Source organism: Marmota flaviventris, chromosome 6 (genome assembly GCF_047511675.1).
Source record: "Marmota flaviventris isolate mMarFla1 chromosome 6, mMarFla1.hap1, whole genome shotgun sequence".
Classification (NCBI taxonomy): Eukaryota; Metazoa; Chordata; class Mammalia; order Rodentia; family Sciuridae; genus Marmota; species Marmota flaviventris.
In genome coordinates, this window is record NC_092503.1 from 96,141,983 (window position 1) to 96,165,909 (window position 23,927).

Genomic DNA, 23,927 nt, shown 5'->3' on the forward strand with positions numbered 1-23,927 from the left:
GTAGCAAGAGCAGTTACAAAATCCTGCCAAGTAGAAATTAAAGCAGTGAAATAAGTGTTTTGATTGTGCATCTGGCAACCTTGATTCTCTTTTCTGGGAGTTGTGCCAGTTTTCCTGGAAGGTTCTTCCATATCTTAATGGATACATGGACTGGTCCATAGTCTTATCTAAATTTGATAGAGAATGCCCACAAACGAGACTTCACAAGTTTTGTTGCATGCTTCCTGCTGGTGCATACATGGAGGCCTGAGGATTGTTCTAGGACTCATGTGTTAGCAAAGTCTAATGGAAACATGTGAAGACATTTTTGTTGGTTGGTTGGTTGGCTTTGTTTGTAATACTAGAGACTGAACCCAGGAGCTCTTTGCCTCTAAGCCACATCCCCAGCCCTTTATTTTGAGACAGGGCTGTACTAAGTTGCCTTAAATTTGTGATCTTCCTGTCTCAGCCTCCTGAGTAGCTGGGATTACTGGTATGTGCCAACAGGCTGGATATGAAGACATCTTTAAGCAACATTTGTCATGCTAAGATCCTGGAATACAAAATAGCTGACTTTTTAAATCCTATTACATCCCAAACCTCTGGACATTGAATCAGTTTAAAGTAAGAACTAATACTAATCATGCAGAGATAGCCTTTCTTAGCTAAGCTATAGTCCCTTTCATTTCTTCTTGCAAAACAAAACAGGAGCTTTTCTAAAATCAACCAGGATCACAAAACACTGGGTTTTCTCCAACAGTTTTCCTTAGCAGAAAAAGGATATGCAGACCTGTAGCTCTCTCTTCAAGTTGTCACTGACAGTGAAATAACAAGTGATATCAGCTTTCTATCCTACTCTATTTTTTTCTTTACATTCTCCACCTTTCTTCCAAGTTAATACTAAATAGCTTGGGATTTTAACAGCAGTTCCATACTTACTGCCACATCCTGAACTGATACTATGTTCAACTAAATTGTGACAGAGAGATTAAATATTCAATTTATCAAACAACATTTTAAAATGTTTATTTTTCTTAATTATTTCTGTCTCTGACATAAGCAGTATTATAGAGTCATTTCACTCCTTGTGATCACTTAGAAGCAAGGTTCCCCCTTGTGGCAGTCTGAGTCTGAAGGCATTGCTCTCAAAGTGGAAATGTCCTTGGTTGCCGCACTTACTTACCTCTGTGCACATCCCTTGGTTTCCTAACCTAGTTAAAAGAGCATGTCTATCTGAAAGAGTGGCTAGGGAGTGCATTCACTATGTGCACAGCCATTTGTCCAGGTAAAAAATTTCCTATGGAAGAAATGAGTAGTGATAATGAATAAGCAAAAGTGTGGAATCTATAGAGTCCATTATGATTATTTTCCATCATTTTCCCATTATTTTACATTATCCATTATTTTACAAATATATGTTCCATTTTCCCTTTCTGGAGTTCTGAAAGTTAAATCTCTTCTTGGTGTGTATATGTCATTGATAATAACTGAACTGCATCTTCTTCATCATGGTCTCTCTCAATCTCTCTCCCTTGTCTTCATCAACTAAAGTTAAAATTATAATCCAGCGAGAAACAGCCTAAGGCCACTGGGTAGTGTTGGGTGCTGCTGATCTTCATGGAGCACACTCTGGGACACATAATCAGAGGCTAACTCCCAGAAAAATTATAGATTGTGACAGAGGCAGGAGGAAGCTGCTACTCATGCCAGTGTTTTTCCCCCATCAATGGAAGTTCTGCTTTCTACAACATTTTCTCACTACTGCCACTTCCTGACCTCCCAGGGAATTCATGGAACAACTCAGGGATTTGCTACATCTATATGAGGATTCTGAATTAGACTGTATAACATCTATTAAGAAAAGTATGTAAAAGAAAATAAAAGCATATGAAGAAAATATAAACACCAGTCAAAGCCATTAACCTTCTACCATATCAAGCAGAATGGGGAGAAAATATATTGCCATACATTTCTCCTAGTTTGTGTATAAATATTCTGAGCAATAAGGGCTGAGCTACATAAACTTTTTTTAGCTTCTTTGTGCTAAAATTGAGGTTGAAGAAGCTAACTCTTTATTTCTGATAGAGACTTTTATTTATTTATTTATTTATTTGTTTGTTTATTTATTTATTTATTTATTTTGCTTCTGTACCCTTACTATCAATTAAATCACAGGTTCACAAATTCTTAGTATATTGAGGCTGATGGTATTGCCTTCAAGGATAATAACAGCCACATTTGGAGAACTTATAATTTGGGGCCCTTCTTTGTTTTTCTCCAACCTACCCCTTTGGCATCTCTCTCCCATTTTCAGATCTTATACAGTTGGATATTTGGAACCAAGCCATTTTCTTGCTACACATTTTTATACTTAAAAGGAATTAGGGGGTAGGAGGTGGAGCTCAGTGATAGAGAGCTTGCCCAGCCTGTGTGAGGCTCTGAGTTTGGATAAACCAGCACTACAACAACAACAAGGACAGAAAAAAAAAAAAAAGAAAGAAAGAAAAGAAAAGAATTAATCATCTTGAAGTAATTTATAAATTTTATAAATTAAAATATGGACAGAGGATGATAAGTAATGTCTAACTTTAAACTAAGGAATTTTTTTGTTGTTGTTTCTTACATCATAAGCTTTTTTAAAATTTTTATTATTGGTTGTTCAAAACATTACGAAGCTCTTGACATATCATATTTCATACATTTGATTCAAGTGGGTTATGAACTCCCATTTTTACCTCGTATACAGATTGCAGAATCACATCAGTTACACATCCACTGTTTTACATATTACCATATTAGTGTCTGATATGTTCTGCTGCCTTTCCTATCCTCTACTATCGCCCCTCCCCTCCCCTCCCCTCCCATCTTCTCTCTCTACCCCATCTACTGTAATTCATTTCTCCCCCTTGTTTTTTTCCCTTTCCCCTCACTTCCTCTTATATGTAATTTTGTATAACAATGAGGGTCTCCTTCCATTTCCATGCAATTTCCCTTCTCTCTACCTTTCCCTCCCACCCTCGTCCCTGTTTAATGTTAATCTTTTTCTCATGCTCTTCCTCCCTACTCTGTTCTTAGTTACTCTCCTTATATCAAAGAAGACATTTGGCATTTGTTTTTTAGGGATTGGCTAGCTTCACTTAGCATAATCTGCTCTAATGCCATCCATTTCCCTGCAAATTCCATGATTTTGTCATTTTTTAGTGCAGAGTAATACTCCATTGTGTATAAATGCCACATTTTTTTTATCCATTCATCTATTGAAGGGCATCTAGGTTGGTTCCACAGTCTAGCTATTGTGAATTGTGCTGCTATGAACATCCATGTAGCAGTATCCCTATAGTATGCTCTTTTTAGGTGTTTAGGTAATGGGACTACAAATTGGTGCAGCCAATTTGGAAAGCAGTATGGAGATTCCTTGGAAAGCTGGGAATGGAACCACCATTTGACCCAGCTATGCCCCTTCTCGGTCTATTCCCTAAAGACCTAAAAAGAGTAAACTAAGGAATTTCTTGAGGGAAAAATATGTATGTGCTAAACAATATTGTAGAAGTCAGCCTAGAACAATGATAAATGAATAAAAGAGTTATAAAATGAGTTCCAAATCCAAGGAGCTTACATTCTACAAAAGGGCAACAGTCAGTACATAAACAAATGTGTATTTATGTGTTTGTTTATGTAATATGTATGGTGGTGAATGATTAATGCTAAGATGGAGAAGCAAGGGATGCCTGACTGAGTGCTAGTTTAAATGGATCTATCAGGGAACCCTCTGTTAGTGGCATTGTGTAATCTCTGAAAGAATGAAGGAACAATTGGACATTCAAGGAAGTCATTTTTTCAGGAAGTGGGAACAGCAGATGAAACACCCTGACACAATAATGTGTTTGCCATGTTCAAGGGACATCTCACAGCCCAGTGTACCCTAAGCAAAGGAGATGTGGTAGTGAGATCTGAAAATACAAGGGGAGGAAATCATGTAGGCAAAGTAAGAGTCTTAACTTTTTATTAAGGACTGTGGGGAGCAATAAGAACTCGGATGATCTAACTTACATCTATAAAATTGGCTTTGACTGCTCTGTCATTTTTATGGAAACAGAGCAAGCAAGGCACAGAGACCAGCCAGGCTATTGTGTTCATTTAGGTGAGAGATGGTGATAATTTCAACCACAGCCATAGGTATGAAAATGTTTAGACATATTCAGATTCTGAATATATTTTGCAAGTAAAAGTGAGAGAATTTGCCATTTGAATTGAATTAGTTGTAAGAGAAAATAGAGGACTTAGGGAAGGACTCCATGATTCGGGGCATAGGTAGCACTAATTAAGGTGTGGCCACTGACAAAAATGAAAATGCAAAACAGATCTGAGTTGGAAAGAAAATAATTTCTTTTTTGTATTGGATATGTTCAGTTTTACATCCAAAGTACACAAGGTAAGTTGTGCACGTGAGAGTAAGGGGAGGTGCTATGAGTGGAAGGCTGTAGATATAATTTGGAAGTCCTCAGAGTAGAGAGGATATTAAAGCCATAGAACCAGAAGAGATTGCCTATGGATGTCATATGAATAGAGGAGATAAATTTCCTAATAACTTAGCCCAAGTGTTCTCCAGGATTAAGTGGCTGGGAAAATGAGGAGGTACCACTAGTAGAGAAGAATGAGGAACTGATGTGAGTTCAAAGACCCATAAGAGAGATCTGAAAGCAAATAAAGTGTTTGAAGGAGAAGGACATATCGATGGTCTAAAATGATGTTAAAATAAAAGGAGGATCAAGTCTTGGTCATTGGATTTGAAAAGATCACCATCTTGACAAGAGCTGTTTTCGTGAAGCAGTGGCCTGATTGGGTGTATTGAAAAGCACAAGGAGGGGTTTATAGCAGCGTAATTCACAACAGCCAACTTATGGAACCAACTTAGCAATCCATTAACAGATGATTGGATGAAGAAAATGTGGTGTATATACAAAATGAGGTTTTGACGCAATCCTTAAAGAAAAATGAAATAATGTCATTTGTAGGAAAATGGACCGAACTTGAAAACATCCTGCTAAGTGAGATACGCCAGATTCAAAAAGTCAAGGGTTGAATACTCCTATATGTGGAAACTAGAGAGAAAAAAGGAAACACAAGGAACTTCATGAAAATAGAAGAGACCAGTAGAGTAGAGGAAGGAGATCAAGAGTGGGAGATAGGAAGGGAAAAGGAAGGTTCTAGGGAATGAAGTACACCAATGTATGCAATGTGCATGTATGAATTATCATAGTGAATACCATTATATATATAATTATAATGCATCAATAAAAATGCTTAAAAAACATATGGAGAGGAGTCAGTAAAAAGAATGAATAATTATATATTTTTAAGAAAACGTCTATGAAGGGCTACTCAGAAAGGACTAATCACAAGACAGAGATATGTGGATGAGGGAGGGTTTTAAGGAAGGAAAATACACAAGATGTTTGAATACTATTATGAATGAGGCCTTCAAAGGGGAAAACTGATGCTGTAGTATGAAGTGAGGAAAATCATAGAGCAGGGGCATTAAGTATCCTTCAAGTGTGAAATAGAGGGAACAACACATTTTTTGATAATTATTTAAATGTGGAAGTATCTAGCAAAATACTGATTGAAAAGAATAGTTTATATTTGGGGGCACTGCTTGACTGCTGTGGAAGGGTTGGAGGGGAGTATAAATACAGTTTCCTTGTTTGGAAGTGAAGATGCATATTTCTTAAGGTAACAGCATCAAAAACCATAAACAATTGACAACATTGTCAACTTATGTAGCACTTTTTCTTGAAAATAGACCTTTTATAACTTTCCTCTTGACAAATTTTGAAGCATTATATTTGTGTTTTAGGGGAAATTTGATTTATCAAATTGGATGATAGAGGTAAAGAAGTACTGAAGCAGCATGAAAAAAATCATAGCACTTCTTATCAATAAACTGTATTTTTCATACTGAATGTTTCTTTAGGATTGTGTTTTATGCCTAGAGGTTCCAGGGGTGTTACCTTAGCACACATTTTTTTTTTACTTCAAATTCCATAGGAGTTTCTGGGTTGATTCCTCCTTATTACAGTAACATTGATTGCTGTCTAAATCTGTTGCAGTGTGCCTGAATACTATGACTACGGTCACGGAGTAAGTGAGGATGCCTATGACAGCTACGGTAAGACCTTTTCTTTACTAAAAACATGAAATCCGAACATTCATCAGTCACTGACAACTCAGAAATTACTTATATCTTTCTCCCCCCAGTTTTCACACAAGTCCAGGCTAAATTGATTTATGTGATTCCAGGGTGAGATTTGACTTACAGAGCCAGTGCCAGAAAATTGGACAGATCAATTTTGATCAAAATTTCAAAAGCAATTAATCACAATCATAGATCACTTTCAACAGCCACAGTGAGCCTTCAGAATCCTGTCTTATGTGTTTCCATGTGCTATTGTCTGATTCACTAATTTGGCAACAATTATATGTTTTTTTTTTTCTACTGTCACAAAGATCATCAGAGCAGAGTACATTTAAATATTTAAGACTTTTAAGGGCAGAATTGTGACTATAAAATAACTTTTAAATTACTTTTCTAGCATGCATAGCTTTTGAAAGTGCCAAAGCTTGGCTTATAAGAATCAATAATCAATAAGCATGTTGGTCTATAAAATTAATTAATTTCAAAAATGAATTCTTTAATTAAAAATGTCACTTGAAATTAATCATAATCCTATTCAGTAAAGGTTTATTGAGTGCCTTTGATGTATCAATACAGTGGATCATTTTTGAGAGTTAGTATCTGGTTTTTTAAAATGCATACCATGTTAGCAGTTGACCACCTTGAAAAATGACACTCATTTAAATGTTTACAGTCTTGGATTTTTATAAAAATTATGCCAAGGGCAATCTGTTCCTCTTTATGGGGAGCAATAAAGAACATGATAAATGTTGCCTCTGTGTTCAGGGCTCAGTGGTGAAGGTGTAGTGCTGCATCAGGATGGAGAAAGGAAGGTGCAGCCTTCTGGAGGAAGGAGGAAGTATGTCCTCCTGAGAACCAGGGTCGTAAGCTGACTTAGATCAGGCCAAACCCAGAAATAAAAGAAAAAATTAACCATCACCACCACCATCACCAATCAGAAGCTGTCCATCCCCTGCATTTACTTATTTATAATAAGTTGTCATAATATTATCTCATTTTTATGAGGAAACGAAAAGACAAGGTGAAGTCAATGTGAGAGTATAGCTATGAGGCTCAGCTTCTGTGTTTATATTCTTATCAATGGCTAGTATGCTGTTCATCACTGCTAACACATATGGAGAACATTACAGCTCTAAATTTAGCAATTTATAATGAGGATTAGAAATTACAGAGGGGTTCAGTGGTAGAGCACTTGCCTAGCCTGCCTAGGCCCTGGGTTCAAACCCTAGTATTGCCCCTAACACCCTACCCCCACCCCATAAAAAGAAAGTCTAGGTATGTTTAGATAATCTAATCCTTGTTTAATCCTGTAGGGAACATCCTCCTGTTATAATCTTCATTTTTTTTCGATGAGGAACTAAGGCTCACAGTTTTAAGTAACTTGCCTCAATTAAACAATTAGGTGACAAAGCAAGAGGTTGAGTTCAAAGTGTCTGATTGCTTTTTAGTTTTGTTTTGTTGGGTTTTGTTTCATTTGTTTTTGTCCAAAACCATTTCAGTGGATTGTTTTTTAAAACAAATGTTCAACTTAGTGATATAGCTCTAAATCTTGTCAGCTACTCTTTCTCTACTCTATGGGGAGGGAGGTGTTTTATACTATTTTCCAAAGAGAGAGAGAATCTAAGATGAGTACCCGGCCTACTCTCCCAAGCTTCTCTAACACCAATCAAACTGACCTAATCTTTTGCTGCTGTAGGACATAGCACTATTTTCTAAAACATATTAAGCATATCTTCACAAGCTATTTCACAAAAAAAAATAAGTGATGGACAAGTTTGAACAAGTCTGGCCTAGTTGGTGAGCTGCCATAGAAAGTATAACTTTAATTTTGTTCTTTATATATTTTTCACTCTTTGGAAGGAAGGAGTCAAAGGCATCAGATGGTGCTTAATAAAAACACTAACATCCAAAACCCAGGCCTTATCCAAGGCTACACTAGTAACCAGCCAGGCTGAGGTGTAAGATTGCCTATTGTCCCAGGGCTCTCTGAATTTCACACAGCAATAACTATCCTCCTGTTGTTCCAAGTGTATTTTATCATGAAACAATCAGGCTGCTTGCTTGTTCATTTAGTTACTGAGGGTGGTTGATGGATAAGTCACAATCTGGGCCTTTCTCTAATTCATTGACCTTTTTGTGTATACATCAGGCTCAGGAATATGATGGTGTAGATTGAGACACTGCCCCTTCTTGATATTGAAAAACATATGGCCACATATACATTGCACCAGGTTCTAAATTATGTGAGTTTAGAATCTAGAGTTAAGAAAACAAGAATTCTAAACTTTTATAGTTCTCTTCAAGGTTCGAGAATATTATTCATTTTACAAATTGTTATTTAATGGATAACATGTGCAAAACATTGTTCTCAGTTCTAGACATATAGCAAACACTCTCTTGAAGCTTGCCATTTAATGAGATACATTATTATTTAAAAGTAACTTTTCAAAAATGGAATTTTATTTTTAAAATTATAGTCATTAGTCTTTATATTTGTTATAACAGTGGAGGAAAATTACTCTCATGAGCTTTCCTTTCATAATTAATGCACTGAAATCAATGGTAGGGATGAATTTAATGATACCTAGTAATTCATGATAAAAGATGAAATTTCTGTTTTTCATTTACATTTTGAAATATTTACACTACATAAGGCAATAGGGAGAATTTACCATGTTTTACTGTTATTGAGTAAGCATAAGGTCAAGCATATACTTCATATTCAAGATGTTTTTCTCTGTTCAAAATGTTGGTATTTTTGGAAAATATCTGGAAAGTGTTTCTTAATTTTCATGTCAGAAGGATGATCATTCAAGACAATTTAATGGCTTATATTGTTGAGGTTGAAGGATGATTTTCCAGGGGCTGAGCCAAAGAAATCTAAACAACAAATTGCTACCTTTATCATGGTGCAGCTCTCATAGAAAGGAATGGTATGTATGTATGTGTGCCAGCAACCCAAAGCCCAACCCATTTCCCTGTGATCCTCTAGGCTCTTTGTGGCCCATCTGAGTACATACTGTACTTCATAACAGGGGTTTAACACTGTGAACAAAAGCATCTGAGTGTGTTTTTGTTTTATTTTTAGCAATTGCTTCTGAATTCATTTTTACCACAGATGTTTAGAAATATAAACAGATATGTAGGTCTCAATAAGCTAAAATAAGTCTTTTTTTTCGTACTCTAAAAATATGCACATATGATATATAAAATGCAAGTAAACACAAAGAAGAAAATTTAAATCATCTTGAATTATACTCCTGTATTTATCAATTCTGTACTTTTTGTTATATATTTTTCCAAGTCTTACTCTATCAATATAAATATTTTATTTTAAAAAGATAATACAATGTAGACTGTTTTGTTAAATTTTTGAAGATTTTCTTATCATAGAATATAGAAAATGTATTTCTACTTCTGAATCATGTAATATAGAATTAACTATTAATATGTTCATTTGAGAGGTGAGACACCTCATTTTTGCATAACCAAAAATTAAGTACTTTTGTGTCAAACTATATGATCATGATATTTAAATTCTGAGAATTCTCATGTTCTCACATCTGATATATACAGAGCAAGGACCAAGTTAAATGACTTGAAAAATAGTCAGTGATCAGCATCAAAAATTTGAAGCCCAATTTATATGCATTCTGAACAGTAGGGTTTTGGTGTTGGATGTTGTGTAGTGGTAATTAGATATTAGTAGTTGGTGGTAGGTTGCTTATCCTATGATATCCAAATGGGCAAATGGTAAGATTTAAACAAATATGTGGAGCAGTGATTTGAGAACCCACTAAAGCTAAATATAGATTTTTATAGTTTTTTCTGTAATTGTGGCATATCTTCTATTTTAACTTGTATCCATTTATCTTTTATTTAATGAACCATACACAATCTTTTACATCATTGTTTATTCCTAAATTAAAATCTTGTATCTTCACTTCTTTGTTTACTTTCATTCTGAATTAGTAACTTCTCCCTGATCATTGATTGTATCATAGGTATACATATTAAATTCCAGTGGAGTATCTTTACTTATGCAACTGCCCACATTTGAACAGTTATGTGGGAAGATTCAAGTCAGTCAGTTTGGGTTCCTTCTTCTCCTGCTCAAATTTGTAGAAAGAACAGGAAGCCCTGAAAGAGGAAGCAGGAGCACTCTACAGGAAGAATAGCAGGGTCTTATAGTCAACAGATTCACAAGTAGAATCTCTCCTTTAGACTGCCTTCAGAAATGGTTTGAAATAAAGTCGACAGTCCTTCAAGATGACACTTCATTTCGAATCTTAATACATTGCAAATTTATTTGTTTGTTGAGACAGGGTCTCCCTATGTTGGCAGTTCTGATCTCAAACTTGTGAGTTAATTGATCCCCTTGCCTCAGCCTCCCAAGTAGCTGGGTCTACAGGGGTACACGCCTTCCCAGGCTTGAGCCTTACTACATATGTATTTTGTGAATTGAAACATTGAAATTGTATTTGTCTCTTTGGGGCCTATGTTTCATTGTCTAAGTAACAAATATGTGACTTCAAGAAAATCACATATCCTCTTGAGCTTTGTCACAAATTAAGATATCTGCATATAATATTAAATGTTAAACTTTTATGCAACAATTGAAGTAAAATTAAAATATTTAATATAAGTAAATATTAAAAGATAACTATTGTGAATATTATTTGATATGTAATGTGTTAATATATATTAAACAGGTAATTAATATTAAATACATTTTTATTAAATTAAAATTCAAATATTATATTCTGATCATTGAAATTTATTTTTAAAATGTAAATATTTGACTTATAGGAATTCCTAGTCAGTTTCTGCATTTTAAAATATTTCCTAACTTATCAGAGTTATGAAAATTGTTTTAGATAAATCTGAATAGCTCATAATTCAATAAGAATGCATTTTAAATACAGTGCATACATTAGGTTGGCTAAGCAATGCTTCACATAAGAAATACCCTCTAAATTCTGAGAGTGACAGCTAAGAATGGACAGCAATATTATCTTCTCAAAGAAAAGAGCTGTTTATTAAAATGTATTTAATGTATGAACTGAAGAGCTAATTATGCATCCATTCTTCAGTGGCATTTTAGATGACAGCTGTGTGGAAGCAAGGAGGATAATATTAATACACTGTCTTCAAATGAATGAAAGCAAAATAAATTTTGTGCCGTATTCTCGGGCATTTGAGTGCCTCACTTCAAGTCGATTGCAGAACACGAACATACTCATTTTGTGTTGAGGAGCTAGAATGATTATTATCCCAGTGTGAAAATAAGGCCTGCATTGATTAATCTGTGAAAACACCAATGAAAATGAAGCCAACTGGATTTCATGTGATTCAAGAACAAAGCTTTCTATTTTTAATAGTAAATAGAAACGTGCATTTGAGAAAATTGATTTTGCAAATGGAGTTGGGTTTTCTTCATATTGCCAAGAATTTAACACTCGTTAAAAATAATATATGCAAACAATTTCTTTTTCCTAGAATTTATTAATATTAATGTTGTTACATGATAGGTCGCTGAGAAAAAATATCACTTTGAGTCATTTAATTATAACGTAAATTTTTAAACTTTCTTTTTAATTGAAAGTAAAAGAGTCTGGTAAAATTGTGTGAAATAAAGTTGTAAAATTAATTTAAAAATTAGCTAATTTTTCTCTGGAACTATTTTGGAGGTTGCATTTAGGTGGACATCTAATCCAATTAGTCTTGATAATAAAATGCTGATTATCAAAAAGGAATGTATCACTACTTTGCAGCTTGTATTGCTAATTTTAGATTGGTTGGTTGCATTTGCACTTTCAATTTTGTTTTGAATCATGCACTCCCAAATCAACAGTTTTAGGCCAAACTGGAACCTGCATCTACATATTTGAGAGATTATTAACCTTGATTACCCATTTTAAAATCACCTGCTGGGCTTAGAAAAAAAATAATAACATCTAGTTTTCACTTCCACCCAGCTGTGTCACTATCTTTGGAGATGAGAACTGGCCTTCAGGATCATTTAAAAGCTTCCTGGATGGCTCTCTTGTAATCTAAGGATGAGCAAAAGTTTGGGGTATCATATGTGGTGGTGGGTGAAAAGTAGCCTATAATCTTAATATATAATATCTACCTTTGATAATTATGTTTATATTTTCTTTCATGATTATAAGGTCAAATTATTCTTGAAATCCAGTTTCCCTGTCATTAGCTCCTTATTGTGACTAACTGAAAAAGATGAAAATCTGTGCTAGACATTTGCATTCTTGAAGGTAACATGCAATTTATGCGCAGGCCACTTTTATAACACAGTATTTTGTAAGCAAACATTGTATTATAGAACCTGCATTTTAAATCTACTTTTAAAAAGCTGTAAGTTTAAGTAATGGAAAAATATAATTTACTTCTTTTTGAACAATTGTGCATTCAACAGTTAAATTTCAAACTTGACTTTCTCTAAAATTTACTCAACAGATAGACTCCACAAAAAAATTATAGTCCACATGCATCTAACAGCTCTCTTGTTGAGACAATAAAACAAGCCACAGGAAAGTTATTTTATAACTTTCTTTCTGCTGAGTTAATGGTACAATCATTTTAGCTAAGGAGGAAAAGAAAGTTACTGACTTATTGTCAGAATCTTAGGTTGAACAGGTAACGTACAATAAAACATTTTCAATATAATATAGATTTATATCTAGAATAAAGAAACATCATTGTTTTTAAAATGCAAAATATAAAGCTGGGAAAAATTTTTTCTTGTACCTGTGGAAGTATACCAGCTAAGCAAATATATAACCCAGGGAATATGCCATCTCAGGGGGTCTTTACGATATTTCCAGCATTTGAGAAGATTTTTGTATTGATTAAAAGAAGGCATGGATTGAAGGAAAAAAGACTAAGATACATTATTATAAAGTAAATGTGCTATATCTTATTTATTAAATATTATATAATTTCTGGAAGCATGACTTATTGAGAATTGGTTGTATATGCACACACACAAGCACACTCATACACACACATACATAAATATGGATTGTTGAAACATCATACATCTTGGAAAGGTCTTATATTAGTGATGACTTGTAACCATTGTCTCTTTGTTTTGAACAAATGACTTATCCATACTGGGACCTTGTTAAACTTTTAGCTCAGTTGCTAACAATATCTGTCAGAAAAACAACAACAATCAGTAGAATAGTTAGGTCAGTCTTTCTGAACTCAGCGATTGCAGGAAGAACTCAGAAGTCATTTCCTGCTCCGATGAGTGCAGCTTCAGCCAGTAGATAGATACTGCACTGGGTTTCTGGCATCTAGAATTTCTGGTAGTGATGGTTCAGTCATAGATAAAGGTGTAAGATTCCAGTTCCTGAGGAGATTTGAGAAAGCAAATGAAGAATCTGAGGGATGCCCATAGTTAGGTCATACTCCACAGTTAAATAAACTTTCTCTTATTATTACAGTTTTTTCTTTTTCTTTTTCTCCTCTTCCTCCTCCTTTTTTTTTTCCTTAAATGCTGAAAAGGAACCAGACAAAGAAGAATAGGGCAAGAGCAAAGTCTGGTGGGGAGGAGTCCCAAACTTAACCTTCGTCATCTGGTCTGCATTCTCCTGGCACACATCAGTGTGTAATAAACAATAAGCCAAGTATAACCCACCAGGGAACCTCACAGACGCCTCAGCATTCCAGGTTCCATTAAGGTTTTACTATGTGGATGTGATTGACTGAAGGATCTCAATACCTAGCCTCTTCCCCTCTTCAGTCAGGCTGATAGCACATGGACCAATGCTACACCGCCCAATCATGATGGTCTTGCTGACAGGACCAGCCCCCATATTGAGTCATCTTATCAAGCATAAACTCTCAAATGTGGTCCCAGGGACTTGCCACAAATAACAAAGTCACTTTAATTCTCTAGAAAATTTTATGGTTTAGAGGTTGCCGCTCAGTAACCAGGAACAAAAAGTAGCTAAACAATACAAGGGGTGAGAGCTCCTTGTCAACCTGGGGATGCAAGCAAAGGCACTCTGGAGCAAAAGCACAAGCAGTCAGGGCAGGTCAGGCAGCTGGATTAACACTTTGTGGACTTTTTTTTCTAACTACCATACTTTATGCTGGTCTGAGACCACACACTGGGCTGCTATCTGATCCCAAACAGAAATGAGGCATGTAGAGGGAGGGAAACAATCATCAACCACAGATTAGCCTCCTTTTCTATATTATGTCGCAAGCCTACCCTCTTCCCTGAATGGAAGAAAATATTGGCATTCTTCCAGAAGAGAATTATAACATATCACTTTTTATCATCATTTTTATTCTCTCTTTTATTATTTCCCTTATCCTTATGTACATTTCAAAACATCCTTGGCTAAATTCCTCAGGCTTTTGAGTGATTCAGGATTTCATTTGACAGTAATGAAAGTATTTTGTAGACTCAAGGCAGGCAAGCTTCTACATTGTTTTCAATTATCATTCACCAGTTTTTTCTCTACCTTCCATTTTGGAAATCCTTCTTCTATGAACTTCTTTGTCTCCTTTTCATTGAGATGAGCTCTTAACTCCAAAGTAAGAAGATAGACACATACTTATTTAATACTATTCAGAATCACTAGTTTATATTGTCCTATAGCCATCCAGCAGAGTCAAGGAAAAATGTTTAAAGTTTAGCCACTTAAGTATATTGCCAATAAGTAACAGTAATTTTTATTGGTGCAAATTGTTTATTTAGAATGATGGGTTTCATTGTAGCATATTCATATTCATGTTAGAAATGAAATGCTACAGATTGAGTCAACTTGTTATTAAATACAGTAATATGTAAAACGTATATGACGAAGGCTAAAACAGAAGATAATTTAAAACACCACCACAACCAAGGGGGTGAATATAGTGATTTTCCTAATATTTAAAATTATAATGGCCTCATGTGGGAACTCAGTAGACTGTAGAAGTCACCCATTAACAAACTACCTGTAAGTTTTTAGAGCAGCCCGAAGCTTATGAGGCAGTTTTTGCCTTCCTGATATTCACACAGAGATAGCAATGATTGAAACCACCTGAACTTAGGTACAGAAGATAAAATTGAAAACAGGTTATTATATGGAAGATAGTGATATACGTGGAGTACATTGGAGAATTAAGCCAGGGTAAGAATAAAAATAGAAAAAAAGAAAAAAAAACATGTTAAAAGAGAAAAATGGCCCAAAGATTTTTACCCTTAAAACTAAAAAAAGACTTAATTATTAGGTGACAAAATTCAGCTATGTCCATAGATCTACATTCCAATGAGTATAATTAAAATTACTAAAGAAGTACCCTATACCAATTTGTTGGGTCACCGATATATTTTGGGATTATATACTCAAATGGTTATAAGACTTTATTATGAATTACCCATATTTATGAAATGTCTTCCTGAATTTACTCATTTGTATCTTCAATATAGTCCATAGTGTTTATTATAATTTGGATTTGGGAGCTATTATTTGTTTCATTGTCCAGGTAGCTAAGTGGAAACATGTACCTTCACTAATCACTTAGGGACTTTACCTAAGCCCTTCTTCAAACCCTAAAATGTATTTGACTGCTTCTGGGGAAATTTTGATATTTAGGACAAGTTTCCCAGTAGCCAAGAGATGATTTTTGAAAGTACCCTGGTTTATGGGGCCCCTACCAGAAATCATAAGTATTCATAACATGAATCAAAAAAAATGTGAAGAAAACAAAGATAATCCATAAAAATGTATTGATTATTAAAAGAAAATGTAAGTTTTCTTTGAATATATTAAGCATTCATTTACCAAAATGTAATAAGTACCTAAAGTTTGAGTCTCTTGCACTTTAAAATTTAAACTGGCTTATTCTCCCAGTGTCTTCCTCTAATTGGATCTGTCTGAGTCCTTTCTCATGCAAAGATTATATGCTCTTACTTTTGAGAAAAATATTTTAAAATTTTACCTTTACTAATAATATTTCTTACGTTTCTAAACCCTTAGAAATTTCTTCTGTGAATGCCGTGCAGTACTTATACTTCAGCTATTAACAAGTCATCAACTCCAACTGTATAAAATGAAGTCAGGGAACAGACCAGGCTAGGCCTTGCTGAAGAACTTGGACTTGATCCTGAGTGTGCTACAAAATCACATAAACAGGCCAATGAGTGTAACCAAGTCCATCTGGCTAAAAGGTAGAAAAAAGTAGAGTAAGATGCATGTAGGGAATATAAATAAATATATATGCAAATCTACACACACAGAGACACATCAAATCATGTAAACACAACTAAAGATAGCAAGTAGCTGACTATTGTTAAAAGACTCAGGACTAGGGGTGGAAAAGGATTAGGGAGAATAAAAAGAAACAGATGAGGTGGATTCTACACAGTTTAAGGAAGAATAAGAAACAAAACTGGGTGATTTCTTAGATTGAATGGGCAAAGGTGAGAGGGGATCATGGGTAAAGTGGTAGGTCAGAGCTTCATTCACTGGTATAGGAACCTTGGAAAGAGTATGAAGGAAAAAGTTTAATTTTGGATAAAGTTGACTGAGATAACTTATCAGCGTTTTAGGGAAAGTTAAATACACATTTCAGTGGCTCAGAATTGTGTGACAATTGAAATACATTATCAGTACATTAAAAGACTTTCAGAACCAGAATTCAAGTGCAGGTCTGGCTATCATACTCCTGAGACTACCATTCAAAGTGAAGAGATCCATGTGAGGGAAGCCTGTGGCCTCTTTTATGCATCCAACATGAAGAAGCAAATATTTAAATATTTTATTCAATAATTAGTTACCAAGAGCCCTCCATGTACCATAAGATTCTAGAATTGAGAGCAATGCTTAGAAAGGCCTAGCTCTTTGTTATTCTTTAAATGCATTGTCTCAAGTGATACTTTCTTCTAGCAAACAATATTTCATTAAATATTTGTAAGAGTGATAAAAGTTGTAAATGCTTCCAGAAGCTGACTAAACTTCCTGGGAGCATAACTGATGGTGAATTGAGAGTTAATGACTCTTCTTGGAATGTAATTCACTATGTTCATCTGTGAAAACAGATGCTGGTCACCCATATTTCTCCTTCAGTACTATTCTGTTACCCTCTGCATCTTAAAACAGTAAACTATGCACTTATAAATAGTGAGAATACAAATTGTGCAGATGAAATGCTTGAGCCATTTGTTTCCAAAATTCCATTAATACTTTCAAATGCTCAGAGCACAAAACAGATAACCCTGCCTTCTACTTTAGATTGAGTGAATGTGCCTGGATTTTCATCTTAACAAATTCAGCTGCCGCAGCCCACAGGTTTGTTGACAGAATCAAAACTACAGTCTCACTCATTTAGCTAATTAATTATTGTGGAAATCACTAATTATTATATAATCCAAGGGGAGTAACATAAATTAAATCCTGCTTTCTAGGGAGAAAAAAGAAAAACCAGTAGCCAGGTACTTCTTTCATATGAAAGGGTTGGTGGAAAAATAATGAGACAGTTATAGATAAAAATTCGAATCTTGCTAACAACCAAAATTTATGAGCTATCATTTCCTTGTATTTAGAAAAGAATGGTCATATTAACTCCTACCCTGGTAGAAAATTGTGAGGCTTTACTAATAATGTACATAAAATACCTTGCCCTGTGCTTGGGCTTTAGAGGGTGTAATGATACTGAGTTATAATAACAGCAAAACATCTAAACCTAACATACTTTCTTTGGGAATAAATAGCCTTAAAACAATCCATAAGTACATATTTGAAAAGTGCTTTTAAATATAATGATATTCCTTAAAGAGATCAGAAATATACCTGAGACTAAAAACCTGAGTTGTTCAGAGCCAGTATGAATTTTAATCAACCATTCTGTAATGCTCTCGTACGATTCACAAACCAGACTCCAGCAGTTTGTAATGATAGAGATTAATTTAACTTTTCTGCTTTAGTTCTGGTTTTTGCATATAAACCTACAGTGTACTAAAAAAAATAGTATAGCTGCCCTCCCCTGTTGTGGGTTTTAAAAACTTTTTTTTTTCCCTTGAGGCTCTTTTACAGATTTCAGAAACACAAAGAAAGAGCTATCTAGGACTAGCAAAGTGTGAACATGGCAGCTGTGGCCTCATGGTAATAATCTCCTTGGTATCCTTTCTGAACTGAACTCTAAAACTGATTTATTCTGAAGGTGATGTTTTAAACCTACTTCCTGAAAGATAAAAACATTAAAAATTTACTTTTCCAGCTATTTAAATAGTGCCAACTTTCCTATGATTTGGCCCCTCTTTTCTATGATTCCTGTTTTTCTCAACAACTTCAATGTTTAATGTATCTGGAACAAAGAACACAGTTTTGCAACTTTTAAAGTCATCGAGATTTTTCTTTCCCAGTGTGAATGCTCCCACTGCAGAAATGTGAGTACTTGGAGAAACGCATACCACTTAATAGGCCTGATTCTGCTGACAGCAAAGTATTTGAGATGCAGAAGGTTCTGAAGCCACTAGAGTAACATTTAATGCACAAGAAGAGTTACCTGGATAATTTATACTCCCTTATCAAAGTAAAATGTTCCTCAGTGATGGTTATTAGCATGTAATAGAGATGCACTCTAGGCATTTTGTAAAACTGACTCACAGAGTTAAAAAAAATAGTCTTAATTAATTTAAAAAAGAGTAACTTTAAATAAATATTGATATATTTTAAATACATGCAACATGACAACCTAATTGCACATAGTGCCTTTCTGAATAGTTCTGTTTTACTCATTTTGCAAAATTCCTTTTTTGTTTGGTAGTGCTGTTCATTTATATGTAGATTACAAATATTTATAGTGCTTTTACCATGAGGCTGCCACTATAGAAGGTCTCTCTTCACATAGATCTTAGAGTCCAGTTTAGAAACAAGGCCACATGTTACAAAGTAGTATAGGAAAGCCTTTAAAGAAAGTAAATTCTCTTTGATAGTTTAAATGGCACCTATGTTCTTACTGAGATTGTTTATTTGCTCAGAAAATCCCTTCCTTCAGATGACTAAATGTTAAGAGTTCAATCCAAGCTCATCTGAATAATGAAAGTTAGTAGCTCCCTCCTCTGTGCTTTCACCAACATTTCTTAAAATATAATTGTGTTGTAATTGACAACATTTTGCTGTTTTTTTTTTTCCCTGTGATCCCTTTAAGACTTCCTGAACTGTCCTCCTATTCAGGGCATAGTATAGTGACTGGCACATAAGAGATCTTCAGCAAAGAAAAAAAAAAGACAGAAATATTTAATGATACTTTGTTATTTATATAATAAATATGAAGGTATTTTATATTTTGTACACTACATGGTATCTTGAAATATGAATTGGGAAGCCAAGAAATGGCTTTGTTTCCTCATGTCCCAATTTTGCAATTTCTCAAGCCACAATTCTCTAATCCATTCCAACAAACTCAATTGAGCAGATAGTTATTTAGCATCTACTCTGAGGAGTAATTTATATTCTCAATTTACATTCATAGTCTGGCTAGCACTTCTCATATGACAATGATCTTGATACTGAGAGCATCTTAGTTCCTTTATCATTTTACTGAAGGCTCTTACTTCAGTATGCAATTATTTATTTTTAAATGACACCCTAGACAACATCACAGGACTAGAAACGATTGTCCAAGAATCCAAAACTTGTAGGAAGTCCTAAAATACTTTAAATATACTCATCTCCTAAATAGTAGAATCTCAAGAGGACAGATAAATTATAAGTTCATTCTTGGGCCTTTATAACTTTATATTTCAGAGACCCTTCATTATGAGGAACCTTAAAAGCATTTGTCTCTGTATATCTGGGTCTTTTCCATGATGATGGTTCCATGGTTGCTTAGGTTAGACTCCCTTTGGCTTCCTAAGTTTATCTTTCATGTCTGATAACTGCAGGAAAGAAATCCAGGAGCCTACACATGGCTGATAAGCAAGGCAGATTGGCAGATGACATTGGAAAAAATATTCATTGAGCCAGCACTCTCCAAGCCCTGTGGTAGAGAGCCTAGCTTCACTGAGAGAAACTGGATTATACTGTACAGCAATTGTAAGGAGTGCTTCTCTGTAAACATTCTGATGTTTGCAAATATATACATGAAGAACATTTGGCACAAAAAGAAAGAAAGACTTTTCCTAATCTTTGCTCACCACTGTTATTGAGAACATGTAAACAACAGAAAAATCTGAATTAAGTGAAATAAACCCTTGGTTTCTCTTGCTGATTGTGAGGAATCTTGGAAATTTTAAAACTCCCCTTTGTCTGTGAGGAGTACATTTTAACTCCTTTTTTGTCTTCCTAGTTACAGTTTTTATAAGTTAACAGAATATCTCACTTCCCTAGCCTCGAGCAAGGAGGGAAAAAAATAGTATTGGTTTATATACAAATGGAAAACTACAAAAGGGGACATTTTTGTGCAATAGAATGTAATTCTTTTGCACTGTTTTGTAGTGAGTTTCTGTTGTGATTATTTCATTGAATTCAGTAGTAAAATACTTCTGGTAGCTGAAAAACTCTTTTGGGTAAGAAATCTGAGTATAACAAATCTAAAAGATATCTAGTCATACTGCTTTTAAAGTTAATGTCAGCTTACTTCAGCTTGTTGCTGTTTTCTTCAGGTTTTTCTTAGAGAGAGCTCATTTTGCCCCATAGTTCCCACATTTATTCACTTATTCCTCCTTTTGTTCATGCAGATTTTCATGGCAGTCAACCCTTAATAGACATGACATTTGTTCCAGGCTATATGGATACAGCAGTGAGCAATCATACTTTCTACAGTTAGGAAATGAAGAATTTCTGCTCATCAATTAGCTGCCCCACAGCTTTCATTGAAGTCAAGTGAAGCCAAGCCACTAAGTTCTTAAACACATAGGTCCTCTGGGGGTGAGATGTGGCAGGCATTTCATGTCCTCTGCTCTGTTCAGTTATTGTGCAGGAATATTTACCAGAAACTTTGAGAATCTGAGAAAGGGCTCAGGATTTCTGTTTCTGGGGAATAGTTTAAATGTTTATTGTCTCAGTTCTGAAATGCACCCCTACCCCCACCCTATGCACACACACAGTACAATTCCTAGATCTCTAACACTACAACAATCAGCAAGGAGTGTTACATTCCATTTGTTTAAAAAAAAATTATAATAAATGGGGAGTATATTTTAGTATGGAAGGTAAGAAAATTAGCATATTCTCAAGTACCTCACAGATATGGAGTAATCAATTGCTCATTTTACAGAAGGCTAAGAAAGTACTTTCAAGCTTGCCATCAAATTCTGCTTTCCTCTCTAGTACACCATAGACATTTTTATTTAATTCCAATGATGTAACACATGGAACTCTTTCCCAAATATCCATGTTGAGAAATCAGGCAGCTTGGCAGTAAATTCCTAAATTCCTGTCCCCAAGAGAGCATATCAGAAAGATCTATGTCCATATTCTCTCTCCAGAAAATACAACATGGACTAGAGCAGGAGTATGTAAGCCTTTTCTCTAAAAGCCTATAGTATAAATGTTTGAAGCTATGTAGCAGTCTAATCTCTGTCACAGTGACTCAACTCTAACTTTCCACCATGCAAACACCCACAGATAATATTATATAAATAAAAATGCCTACATTCCAGTAAAAATTTTGTGTATAATATCAGGCATCTGGCCAAGTTTGGCTCAGATACCATAGTTGGTCAACCCCTGATCTAGGTAAACATTATTCTGAGCAACGGCAACATTTCTCCTACTTATTTATTTTCTCACTCCTATTTTATATTCTATCACATACTGAAATAAACCTAAGTATGTACTTAAGTAGTGGAAAAGATAATTATTCATTTATCATTAGTTGTCATTTGTAATAACAATGTCTTGAAAAAGAATATCCTCAGAAACCTAATATATATCTACTAAGTACAATTTCTTCCAACCTTGATAGATTTGCCATTATTTTTCTATATTTGCATTTATTTCCCTTTGCTTATAAATATAATTAATTTTTTCTCATCCCATTTAGCAATCTTTATGAGCAAATTCTTAGTAGCAATTGAACTTTCCAGGGACAAATGTCCTATATCAGTTGCCCTTGGTCTTCTGGAAATTTCCATTTGATATTTCCATTCTTTTCACTCTTTGTATCAACTATTGGTGCCAATATATCTCTATCTTTCTAGTTACCTTTATGTCCACTTCATTCCACCAAAGATCTGTGCATAAAATCTGTTCTCTGTGCAGAACTGATTGAAAGATGCAGATAATATAGCTTTTGGAATAACATAAATGTCACTATGAGTTTGATATTAAGCTCCTTTGGAGGAGGGCCAGAATCTAGGAACAGAGACCTTACAATAGCTATATTCTATTATACACAAAATCATGTTTTTTTCTTGGTTTGAGTATATGTTCCATAACATTGAGGATAATGGAAATGCATTTTAACAGACAAATGTGTTTTCCTCGTGTATCACATACCTCTGTACTTTCTGAGTTCTTTACTTGGAAAAATTGATGTGATAATTCTTTTTCTTTACTTATTTTGATACCTAAAACTTTCTCTGCAGCATATGCTGTTCATTTCTCACTTTGTCTGCACAATGAATCTCAATTCTGGATCACCTGAGAATCACCCAGGGAGCAGAGGAAAAATACCAAACTGTAGATTCCGCCCTAGAAAGTTTCCTAATTAGGTGGTTTATAGGACAGAGAATAGGCATTAATTATTTTGGGTTTTGTTTGTATAAAATTCTTAGTAGATTCTCAAGTTAATCAAGGCCTAAGAAAACATTACTTCACTATATCCAATTTATTTTTGAAGTCTGTATTTGAAGATTAAGTGAGGAATGGATTGCAGTGATACTCCTCTTTCTATTTTGCAGCATTAAAATCTAAAACATAATAAATGTGCAGTTATTCAAGGACTTTAGTTTCCATTCTCTGAGAAAAGCTAGGAAAGTTTAATTCCAAGTGGAAAAAAAATTATAAATAATATTTTAAAAATAAATAATACAAGTGTATGTGTGTGTGTGTGTGTGTGTGTGTGTGTGTGTGTGGCTTTAGCTTTCAGTGCTGAAACTTTTTAATCTCTTTTTCTTGGTTTGCTAATTGTGTCTTAAGTTACCTTTTTTGTTGTTGTTAACTGTGAAATCATGTGTGTGTTACTGTCTTTCTCTTGTTCATAGCACCAGAAGAATGGGCCACAACCCGCTCCAGCTTAAAGGCACCACCGCCAAGGTCAGCCAGAGGGGGATACAGGGAACACCCCTATGGTAGATATTGAAGGTCCTCCTCACCTGTGACCTCACCTCAAAAGACAATTCATAGCCTGTGGTCTCCACATAAACAGCAACAAGACAAGTAATAGTCCTTTTTTGTTTGTTTTTCTATTCTAGGGATAACTGCTCATAATTACTCCCATATATTTCTTGTATTTCCCTCTATACTGTTGTCGTGGCATTGACACTAGTATTATTTTACAAAACAAATTGAAAAAGATATTGGCAAGCATAGTTTATAAACCATTCAGTAGGATGATATTCTCTTGGTTGTTTTTCATTGTTGTGTGTAATCTTTTTTTTTTCTTTTTTTTTCTTTTATTTTTTAAGAAAGAGCATGAATCTGTTGACAGATTTTGAGTCTCAACCAACTAGCAGAAATTTTGTTTAGGGTTGCTAAAAGACTGTAATATGATTTTTGAACTAGCTGATAATAAAGTTGTAGATAAGATGTTTTAACCTGTCTTTTAATATCTGTTAGTTAGATAA

At 34.6% G+C, this 23,927-nt stretch overlaps 1 protein-coding gene across 2 annotated transcripts in view; it reads left to right on the plus strand.

Moving 5' to 3' along the window:
• The window catches only part of Khdrbs2 (KH RNA binding domain containing, signal transduction associated 2), a 545,817-nt gene extending 522,374 nt beyond the window's left edge, over positions 1-23,443 (plus strand). For both annotated transcript variants that reach the window (XM_027938265.2, XM_027938266.2), the window contains 2 exons: positions 6,090-6,148; positions 23,346-23,443. In XM_027938265.2, the coding sequence (XP_027794066.1) occupies positions 6,090-6,148; positions 23,346-23,443 (157 nt within the window). The remainder of the gene's footprint in view (positions 1-6,089; positions 6,149-23,345) is intronic.
• The last annotated feature ends 484 nt before the right edge of the window (positions 23,444-23,927 follow it).